The following is an 11168-nucleotide window of genomic DNA, read 5'->3' as shown; positions in this document are numbered from 1 at the left end:
CTGACCCCCGACAGAAACTGGAGTGTAAAACAAATCACTAGCCACTTCAACTCTGTGAGAACCAACAACAACCACTGTATTGTCACTGGGAAGATTACTACAGCAATTTACATAAATCGACTGCACATCTTCACTGACAGCGAGGGTTTCACCAATGCTGCCCATGCTACCCCTCTCTTCACATAGGCGCACTAGTTTAAATCAGCCGAAGAAGGAGAAGGGGGCAATGCAGCTGAGGAAAGCCGTGGACACACCTGCCTAATATGGCCAGGGCTGAAGCAGTTGAGGCACAATCTATACAGCTTGCAGTGAGCATGGGTTGAATGATCATTACAGCCGCAAACTCTGCATTTAGAGGGTACAGAGCACTGCTGACTGTGGGGATGGTTGAGCTGTCTCTGAGACGGCTGACGGCCAACAGGCTGAAAGTTACCAACCCTCCGATTGGTTGCAAGTGAAGTATTGCAAAGAGACAAAACTTTGTCAAACATTGCCACAACCTGTTGAACGCCAGACTCTGTGTCTGGCTGGGTGATGACAGGAGAAGGAAGAGCAGAGGGGACTGCAGAAGGAGGCAGAGGGGTGGGAAACACCCTAGGATTAGAAGGATGAAGAGGATCAGTCACTGGACTCTGACTGTAAGCAGACAAATCAACTGCCCGATTGTTCTGAGCTGCTGCCCTTCTCACATGTCTTGCGTGACCATCCAGACGCTCCTGAACCTCAGCTGCAGTCCACTGTTCTGGGGCCTTCAGCTGAAAGGACATGGAAAGACTGGGATCAGACTTACCCCTTCTTTGGAAGCACTCATCAGCAACATCAATGGACTTGTTAAGGCAGATCCAGTAATCCCTAGCACTCTCATTAGCATGGGAAATGGTAGCATAGAAATCTTTCATGGGCAAGTTGGAATATGACAGCTCACTAAAGTTGCACTTCAATATGTCAAAGACAGCAAAAGGCAGATCTGATTCATTCAGTCCATCACGACTGCGGAGGGACACCTTAACCACATCTCTGGCTCTGCCTGTCAGTCTTGACATTATTAAATCATGCATTTCAGCCGACATATCACATTTTACTCTTTTAGGTAACATGTCATCATATCCTCCCACTCGGGAACAGAAAACATATTAGTGCTTAAGTACTGAAGTAAGGCGGCGCTTTCACGTCTGACTGCACGAGGACCTTGAGCTGCGACAAACTGGTATCACTAGATTGATGACATCGGGCCCGGTCCGCATTGGTCTGCTGCACCGTGCTAAGGTTGGCTGAAATAGTGTCTCCAATTTTCTTGGCTAAATCTGTGAATAAAGACCCAAGAGCCTCAACAGGCACAACTTGTGCAGGCTCAGGGGCAGACTGGGTAAAGCTGGCAGTGGGAGCTTATAAATGATTAAAAGCTGACTCATCAGCTGTGCAGTTGAGATCACCAGGTGACATGGATCTACCCCTACCAAAACACAGTGAAGCATTCTGCTGGCCCCTCCCCATCCCTAATCTGACATCATGCCCACGACCAATATAGGTATTTACTTGTGTGTCTTAAGTGTCCATTCCTGCCATCGTGGCTAATTAAGGGTGTATGCAGAGGAGGAAAACAAATAACAATTATAGAAAATACAATAATAGCACTTAAAAATACAGAAAATGCACTTCTTTAAACCGTCCCCGAACGACACTTACATATACGTCACGTAGCTACACTGTAATTACACATGAATCAACAGGCCCGACAAACCAACAGACCTGATGCGCATGCGCCAAAAGCTGGGCGCGAAGAAGCCAGGTCCGCAGCGTGTGAGCGTAGCTCCTCGCCGCCACCATCGAAGATCTGGAGAGCAGCGAGTCAGGACCGCAGCTAGCGAGCGTAGCTCTTCGCCAGCACCGTGGAAGAGGGGAGAAGGCGAAGCGTGTGCAGCAGCAGTACCCCGGGTGACCAGTTGACGCTGATCGGAGATCCGACGGGTCACGGCACCAAGTGTAAGGGCGGGCATGCACTACGATTTTTTAAAAATGTCGTTGATACCGTCACACACTGTACGAGTGATACACGGACAAAGCTCACGATTTATGTACTCACACTGTACGGTCCGATCATCGAACACGACCAGAGAGCTCACACTGTGCGGGTGAAAACGGCCCGTCGGGCCCTGCTGACTGTCCTGTCTATTGACATCTGTCAATAAAGATTTATTTGAAAGCTCCGACGGTAATTAGCAACATGCTATTCAAAAAGAAGAAGGCTGCCATTATGATTTGATTCCGGCGCATCTGGAGTCGGAAATGGCTCAATAAACGTGGACAGTACGTTTATTGTTTAGTGGTTGCTTGGTTAATATAACCAGTCATTTTCTTATGCTGTTTTGTATTGTTTTATATATTGTACATACTGAATGTATATATGTTTTAATATAGTTTTTTATGATTGATCGGTGTTGTATTTAGCTAGGAGCGAATAAATTAACGAATAAATAAACAAATCCTTGTCACTGATTACTTCCTTTTATTGATCAAAATGGCTTAACAGAGAAAGTTCACCTTATCGTATATTTTCCTCATTGTTCTTCGTGCAGGCGGCTATGTATAAAGCACTGTTTAGAATCCATTTGGCCCACTTTAGAAGACTTTTGGGAAAATTCCTCTCTTTCGGTGACGTTAAGTAGAACCAAGGCAGCCGTGTTGGCGGAAGTGTTGACATCAATCAGCTACTCGATTGGTGTAGCACGATCACGTGTCGAACCGTGCCACCACTCGCGCACCAAAATCTTATTGGACCCCTAGCGATCTCAATCCACAACTGTTACAGCGCTACGTATTCCCAAGGATGGCGAAAAGAAAGGCAGAAAACAGGAGCTTTCTGGAGAGGTGGGAGGCAGAATATCTCTTTGCATATATAAAAGACAGACCCGTTTGCCTTGTTTGTGGAGTCAACTTGGCTATAGCTAAGGAGTACAATATTAGACGACACTATGAAACCAAACACCATGACAAGTACAAGGACCTGGACATGACTCAAAGGAGCCAGAAAGTAGAGGAGTTGAAAAAAAGTGTAGTTTCACAGCAAAATATGTTCAAGAAAGCCACTTCGCAAAGTGAAGCTGCTGTAAAGGCGAGTTATATTGTTGCAGCAGAGATCGCAAAATCCGCCCAGCCCTTCAATGAAGGAGAATTTGTGAAAAATGGCATGATGAAAGTTTGTGAGATCGTGTGCCCAGAGAAAAAGCAGACATTTTCAAACGTAAGCCTGAGCAGAAACACAGTGGCTGAACGCACATGCGATCTTGCCACCAATCTTTATGAGTTGCTGATGGAAAAGGGAAAAGATTTCGTTGCATTCTCCCTCGCTGTGGATGAGAGCTGCGACGCATCTGACACTGCTCAGCTGTCAATCTTCATCCGTGGAGTGGACTCAAATCTGTGCGTTACAGAGGAGCTACTGGGATTAAAATCAATGCATGGCACAACCACAGGAAAGGACATTTTTGAGGAAGTTTCCAAATGTATGACTGAAATAAAACTGCCGTGGGATAAACTCGTGGGATTAGCGGATTAATGGCATGGGTCCTGGAGAAGATGCAGGAAGAGAACTGTGAGGGTGAGCTGACTGTTTATCACTGCATTATACATCAGGAATCACTGTGTGGCAAAGCCTTAAATCTGGAGCAGGTTATGACCACAGTAACAAAAGTGGTGAACTTTATAAGAGCTAAAGGTTTAAATCACCGCCAGTTTAAGTCTTTTCTTGAGGAGTGTGGTTCAGAACACGCAGACGTACCGTATCACACAGAGGTGAGATGGTTAAGCCGAGGGAAAGTATTGAACAGATGTTTCGAGCTGCGTGAGGAAATATTTCAGTTTCTGGAAAGCAAGGGGAAGAACACAGCAGAGCTCCGGGAGCAAAGGTTTCTGTGCGAGTTGGCATTTCTGTGTGACATCTCGAGCCACCTCGATGCGCTGAACCTGCAGCTTCAGGGGCGCATCATCACGGAGATGTACGCTGCAGTCCGGACTTTCAAAACTAAACTTTGCCTGTGGGAAAATCAGATGATGCATGGAGACCTTGGCCATTTTTCCTGCTGCCAAACCATAAAAACGCAGATCTCTCCCACCGCGTTCCCAAGCGCACAGTTTTGTGAAAAACTCGATGTACTCTGCGCTGAGTTTAGGCGGCGATTTGCCGACTTTGATGTGCAGAAATGTAGATTTCAACTGCTCAGCAATCCTTTTGCAGTTGATGTGGAAAACGCACCGACAAACCTCCAAATGGAGCTGATTGAACTCCAGTGTAGTGACACAGCATCATATTTTGATGCTGTGGGAGCCGCACAGTTTCCACAGTTCATCCCTCACACAATGCCTCAGCTCCGCATCCAAGCTGCTCAGATGCTCTCCATGTTCGGCAGCACTTATATATGTGAGCAACTTTTTTCCACAATGAAGATGACCAAAACATCTCACAGGAGACGCCTGACGGATGAACACCTTTGCTCGATACTGAGGATTTCCTCAGCTCAGAGCCTGTGCCCCGACATTGATAAACTTGCATCCAAGAAGAGGTGCCAGGTGTCGGGCACATCAGGTTAGATAAGTGTAGCAAACTGAGCAAAAATTAAAAGTGAAGTTAATTATAAGTTTCCTTTAAGCACTTTAATTGTTATTCCAAGGCATGGTTCTGAATGGTTGATTGATTTATTATTGTTAATTTATTTTTAAAATTATTAGCCTGTGGAAAAAGTTTATTTTGATATTAAAATTAGAAGTTAAGTTAAATATTGTGTGGTAATATGTGTTGCTTGTTCCATATTCAATGTTAAAGCAAAACTTGTTTGAGTTCATATTACAATGTTTATGTTGGCCCGTGACTTTGTTCAGATTTTGAATTTTGAATTTTGGCCCCCGGTGTATTTGAGTTTGACACCCCTGCTCTAAACGGATCATTCTCTGTGAACTAATCTTTCGCCTCGTTCTCGCAGATTCGTTTTATTTGTCACGTGAAAGAGCTCGGGTCTTTTTTGCTCTCATTCATCTTCACATTGTGGTGTGTTTTTATTTCTTAGCTTTTTACATGGTTTTAATTACTTATGGCATTTTGTGTACTTTGTAGACTTTGTCAGCGGAAGCAAACCATGTTGCCTTATTTAGTGTCGGAGAACCGCAGCCTTCTTTACAACGCCCACAATAGGGCTAAAGCGCCACTTGCTGTAAAACGAATGAAATGATTAGTTCGAGATTCGTTCACGACTCGTTCATTTTACAAAGATTCGAATCAATAAAAAGAGTCGGTCTTCCCATCACTACTTTCAGCATATCATTAGTTGGTTTACACTTACTGTATATACATGTGTGGGGGGAGTGGTTTTTGACTTCCCGGGTGTGTGTTTAAATGTTGTAGGCCAATGGAAGAGAGAGGTTAGGCCTCTCGTGGCCAATCATATTATTGTTATTGTATCATGTTGTGCCTGCAGTCACCACGATTTGGCGCTGCTGCTCCATGATTCAGCAGTGTTGGAGGACAGTTTTATGAACCTGTTGTCACTGAGCAAGGTGTTATTACAAAGGAAGTGGACGGAGCCTTGTGGTCCGGCCAACAACATGGGGTTATGTAAATCAAAGGAGTGGATGGATCCGGGGTTCCCTGTAAGGATGTGGATTGGGAGTTTTCCCATTGTTCCCAGGTAGTAGAGGTGTTTTGGAGTAATCTGGAGAGTTGGTGTAAAGAGAATTTAGGAGAAATCCTCTTTGAATGTGTGGGGCTATGTGAGTGTGTGTGCTTGGGAAGGCATTTGGTGTCTTAGCATCTTCCTACTTTCAGACCCAAACCAAATGTGAAAACCACTGAAATCTAACAATCATACATGTTCCTGTATTTTTAAAAATGCCTCAATTGTTTACAATGTATCAGATATATTTCTTCTGTTTTCCCCGAGGCTGGAACAGTGACCTGTCAAGCATTCTATTGCTGGTTCACCTGGTTCCCCTTACCTCCAAAGGCCACAAGAACAGTGCTAAAATCAGCTCATGTCAAGCTGTGTGCCATGTTGTGAGATGTTTGCAGGTATGCAAATAGTAGTGTATTTATTCTGATGACCCTTTTTGTGTTGAAGCACTTTTTTTAATTGGCATTAAAAAAAAGTGCTTCAACACTTTTTTAATGCCAATGTAGTGGCACTACATTTCATGATGTTCTCATGATTCTTCTTTATATTTTGTTAAAGATGGGTGCCAGTGTTCAAACCTTCCTTGCGGGCGTGGAGCTAGGACAGCCCTTCCTTCTATGTGTTGGTGAAAATAGGAAAATGTCATCATTGACCAGAAGGCCATCACTTGTAAGACGCAGACATCCCTGGCTGCTTTTGATGAGCTTTTCAAAGCACATTTCATCTTCAGTGTCAACTACCATGAATCCTTCTACAACTTCTATACGTTCATTTAAACCACTGTTTTCAACATTGATGTGGGAAGTGCCAAGGAAAGTCCCTGAGTCAAGGAACCAAGAGCAAGATTTTTGCACGACGCTTGAAGTGAAAAATATCCGTGGATATGACTATTTTTCATTGTTACATTTGTAAGGCACAGCACAAAAGTTCTGCATTGCTTTGCCAGCATCTTGTTCATTTCCATAAAGATGTTGCTTCGACAAATGCATCTGACAATGTGGACACTCAGAATGAAGTTGGTGAGTCCTCGACTTCACAGGCAGTCAGTGCGGCCTCTCCAATAACTGCCCAGGTCTCTGTTGACAATAGTCATGTGTTAAACAAGTGTGCTTCTGTTGTAGCACAGTTGCAAGCATCTGGTGTTGCTGAGAGCACAGTCCAAGCAATAGTGGGTTCCATGGAGCATCACGAAGAAGGCAATTTAAAAGACGTGACCCTTCATACTTCAAGAGTAACATTTTGTTTTCCCAGAAAAAAACATGCTCTACAGATTCAACTTTATTTTGATGTGTTTGAGATGATAAATCCTTTGGGTTCAAAGAAAGGGCTTTACAAACTTTGTTGTATTTACTTTATATTGCACAACCTGTCCCCAAAATATAATTCTGTGTTGATGAATATACATGTTGTGTCACTCTTTCACTCACAAGACCTGAAGACTTATGGATTTGATTACATCCATAAGCCTCTTGTTGATGATCTCAAAATACTTGAAACACAAGGTATTGAGGTTCCCTTCTCAGACTCACCATTGCTTGGTTCTATCATACAAGTGACAGGTGATAATTTAGGTTTACATGGACTGTTTGGCTTTGTTGAGTCTTGTAGTTCTACATATTTCTGTAGATTTTGTTTGACAACTAAGGGTAAGTCAGTCTGTTTTTACTGAAGATGATCCTGGCATGGTTTTTTGTACAAAAGAAACCCATGCAGAACATTGTGCAGCTCAACAGGGAAATCCTATGTCAGGCTCAACATTTGATATCAAAAAGACATGCTTGCTCAATACATTGCAGTTTTTCCACACCTCTGACAACTATGCTGTTGACATTATGCATGATTTACTGGAAGGTATAGTGCAATATGAACTCAAACTTGTCTTTCAATACCTTGTCAACCAGAAATATCTGTCTTTGCAATCGTTGTCACAGAGGATCCAAAGTTTCAACTATGGTTATATTGAGAGAAAAAAATAGGCCAAGTGAGTTGAAAATGGATGACACTACCAAAGATCTTGGACTTAATGCATTTCAGTCGTGGTGTCTTGTGGGAAATGCGCCTCTTATTTTTGGTGATGTATTGGAAAGAAATAACTGTTACTGGAATCTGCTCCTCCTCTTGATTCAGATTGTGAATATTGTGTTTTCACCCATTGTAACTAACGGCATGACACATTATTAGCACCTGATTTATGATCACCACAAGCTATTTAAATCTTTGTTTTCACAGAAAAGACTGATCCCAAAGCATCATTTTATGCTACATTTTCCATGCTGTATCTGAAAAATAGGTCCACTCCATGTGTGGTGTATGTAGGTTTGAGGCAAAACACAATTTGTTTAAAAGATCAATGAAAATTTTCAAAAATTTCACAAAAGCATTGGTCAAACAACATCATAGACAGCTAGCTTGCCATTGGGAGAATTTTGATTTGAGTTTGGTCCAGTTAAACAAGACATTATTGATAGCTTGGATGGAGGTGATGTTTTAAGTTCTGTTTTTGATGCATGCTGTGAAGTGTCAACCACTAATTGGGTTAAGAACTATGGCACTGAATATCACATTGGAATGTTTATTTGTACTGGAACAAATACAAACATTCCAATTTTCAGAAAGGTTACAGACATTATTATACATGATGAGCAAGCATTCTTTTTGACTTGCAGAGTGGACACTTTATTTTGATGATCATTTCAATGCATACTGTATCGAGGAGAGAAGATTCATTTTTTTCCGTTTTTGCACTTCAGGAGTTGAGCTATTACAGACCATATGACAAACAGTTTTCAAATGAGATGTGTGACAAAATATACATTGTGCCACATTGTCATATTTTCTGTCTTTGTTGTGGCAAAGCCTGTTTTTATGTGGTGTGTTTTGTAAAATGTTTTTATATTGAGTTATAATTAACACTTTCCATAGTGTCAATATAACTTGAAAAGTGTCCTGACAGTGTTAATTTTTGTCACTACACACTAGTGTTAGGTGAATTCAACACTCGTGTTAAATTTCAACTACTCACAGTGTTCTTTCAACTGTCTTGTTTAACTCTTTCAAAAGTGTTGTTTTAACTCAATTTAGAGTGGACCAATATAGACACTTTGAAAGTGTTGAATTCAACTCCCTAGAAGTTGAATTAACACTTCCAAATTTGCTGTGTATCAACGACAAGTTTTTCAAAAATTGTACAGTGTATGCCCGGCCTAAATACACGCTCCCGTCTTATTGCCGCATTTGCAAGGTCTTCCAACAAGGCTAATGCTGCCTTTTAATACCATTTTCTTCACCACTTTGCACGTGCTTTTATAGCCACCAATTGAAAACACGCGTGTGCTGTAATTGTTCATTAGTGTCTCTCAGTGTCTCTATGTGCACATCACTGACTTTTTTTACATTATCAGCAGTTTCCCAGCATCACCTCTATGTGTCGCCAAAGACACGCGTCATGTACAAAGACTTGCCTAGATTTCATCATGAAACAGGGCATAAGTACAAATCAGTGTTGTTTGTACATCCAATCAACGGAATTGAGTGCACATGTGGGATTTCCATGCCACGCCCCTACATACATATGCAAATATATTTAAATGAACGATCTGCAGGCAAATTCATCATGAGGACGTGAAAACATTATTACATTACATCATTACTGAAGCCGAACTATAGGTCCTACTCAGTGCTCAGGTGGAGAAGCGGCGAGGTGTGTTATTTGGTCACTTGTCCGCAGGTGTAAATATGAAAAGAAAAAAGTGGGTGTGAGGCCATAAACGCCATTGGTCGAGGCACCGCACACACAAAGCCAAAAAATAGTCTGAGATCACATATCACATCAAATATAATTTGACACACACTGATCGAATGGAGAGTAAATCTCGCGTTCCCTATATAGATGCTCCCGTCTTATTGCGAGATGTTCTAATAACACTATCGCTGTGATTGTTAATAACAGTTCTTCAACAGGTGTTTTTTAGCAAACTCCATGCGTGCTTTTATGTGTCTTGCACTAAGGAGAGGCTTCCGTCGGGCCACTGCCATAAAGCCCTGACTGGTGGAGGGCTGCAGTGATGGTTGACTTTCTACAACTTTCGCCCATCTCCCGACTGCATCTCCAGAGCTCAGCCACAGTGATCGTTGGGTTCTTCTTTACCTCTCTCACCAAGGCTCTTCTCCCCCGATTGCTCAGTTTGGCCGGACGGCCAGCTCTAGGAAGGGGTCTGGTCGTCCCAAACGTCTTCCATTTAAGGATTATGGAGGCCACTGTGCTGTGTGTGAAATTTTTTTGTAACCTTGGCCAGATCGGTGCCTTGCCACAATTCTGATTCTACGCTCTTCAGGAAGTTCCATTGACTTCATGATTCTCATTTGCTCTGACATGCACTGAGCTGCAAGGTCTTATATAGACAGGTGTGTGGCTTTCCTAATCAAGTCCAATCAGTATAATCAAACCCAGCTGGACTCCAATGAAGGTGTAGAACCATCTCAAGGATGATCAGAAGAAATGACAGTACCTGTGTTAAATATCTGAGTGTCAGCAAAGGGTCTGAATACTTTTGACCATGTGATATTTCAGTTTATCTTTTTTAATAAATCTGCAAAAATGTCAATAATTGTGTTTTTCTGTCAATGTGGGGTGCTGTTTGTACATTAATGAGGAAAAAAATGAACTTAAATGATTTGAGTGAAAAATCTAAGGGGGTCTAAATACTTTCTGAATACTCCGTGTGTGTGTATATATATAAATTGTTACAATCATTATTATTATTGGGCTGATTTTGAACCGTTTTTTTGAGCCGTTTCCTCCCCACCCAGTGAGTCAGTGGGCAGTGACTGACGCAAGCAGTAAAAGGAAGCATGCTCACTGCTCCACTTCAGAACACAAGGTCATAAATTCCACTGTTGCACTGTAGAAATGCTCAATGGCAAATTTCACCAGTGGACAAGTTTAACTCTGACAGTGAAGAAGGACCACCAAGAAAAAACAGAATCCCGACATAGGCTGCAGAGCAACATGGCTTTTTTTTCTGGATTTGTCTGATGGCTGCACAGACCTTCCAGCATGAAGGTGAGTTTGCACAATACAAAAGTCTTAAAAAATAAATGTGATTTGATTAAGAATGTTTAGAAAAAAATAATCATTTGGACACCTAGAAAGTATGGTCTAAATTTTAGTTTTAATACAAAAATATAGCAATGGCAATGTAATTAAATTATTAGGGCAGAGATGCATGTTTTCAATGAATACAGAAAAAGTGCAATGTTCACTACAGTTCAAAGGTTCTGCACCTTACCTTACCTCTGTGTACCATCATTAAATAATCATAATGGAACTAAAAATGTTATTTCATATTAAATTCTGCATTATTGACCAATATTAAGACTGGATGTGAAAAAAGCCACCTTCAAATTTTAATCTTTTTTAGCCATATACAAGAAAGCCTTTTGATGACTAAAGTTGATAAATGATTTAAGGAGTAGTGAAAGATTCTTGCTGTGTGAGGTGTCTTCAGG

At 41.8% G+C, this 11168-nt stretch overlaps 2 protein-coding genes across 2 annotated transcripts in view; one reads left to right on the top strand and one right to left on the bottom strand.

The window, feature by feature from the left end:
- LOC103397090 (ras GTPase-activating-like protein IQGAP2) overlaps window positions 1-1997 on the bottom strand; it is a 16237-nt gene extending 14240 nt beyond the window's left edge. Inside the window, 1 exon segment of the mRNA XM_017042657.2 lies at window positions 1750-1997. Coding sequence (XP_016898146.2) covers window positions 1750-1997 — 248 coding nt within the window.
- A 790-nt stretch (window positions 1998-2787) lies between these two features.
- On the top strand, window positions 2788-4623 carry LOC103397088 (general transcription factor II-I repeat domain-containing protein 2-like). The gene is given in 2 exon segments (XM_008335334.3): window positions 2788-3542; window positions 3545-4623. Coding segments are annotated over 2 exon segments (1758 nt in total). The 5' UTR covers window positions 2788-2827; the 3' UTR covers window positions 4588-4623.
- Window positions 4624-11168: the final 6545 nt, after the last annotated feature.

This window comes from Cynoglossus semilaevis, chromosome W (genome assembly GCF_000523025.1).
Source record: "Cynoglossus semilaevis isolate Cse_v1.0 chromosome W, Cse_v1.0, whole genome shotgun sequence".
Lineage (NCBI taxonomy): Eukaryota > Metazoa > Chordata > Actinopteri > Pleuronectiformes > Cynoglossidae > Cynoglossus > Cynoglossus semilaevis.
Note: the sequence above shows the minus strand (reverse complement) of the source record. Positions and strands in the feature narration are given on the sequence as shown.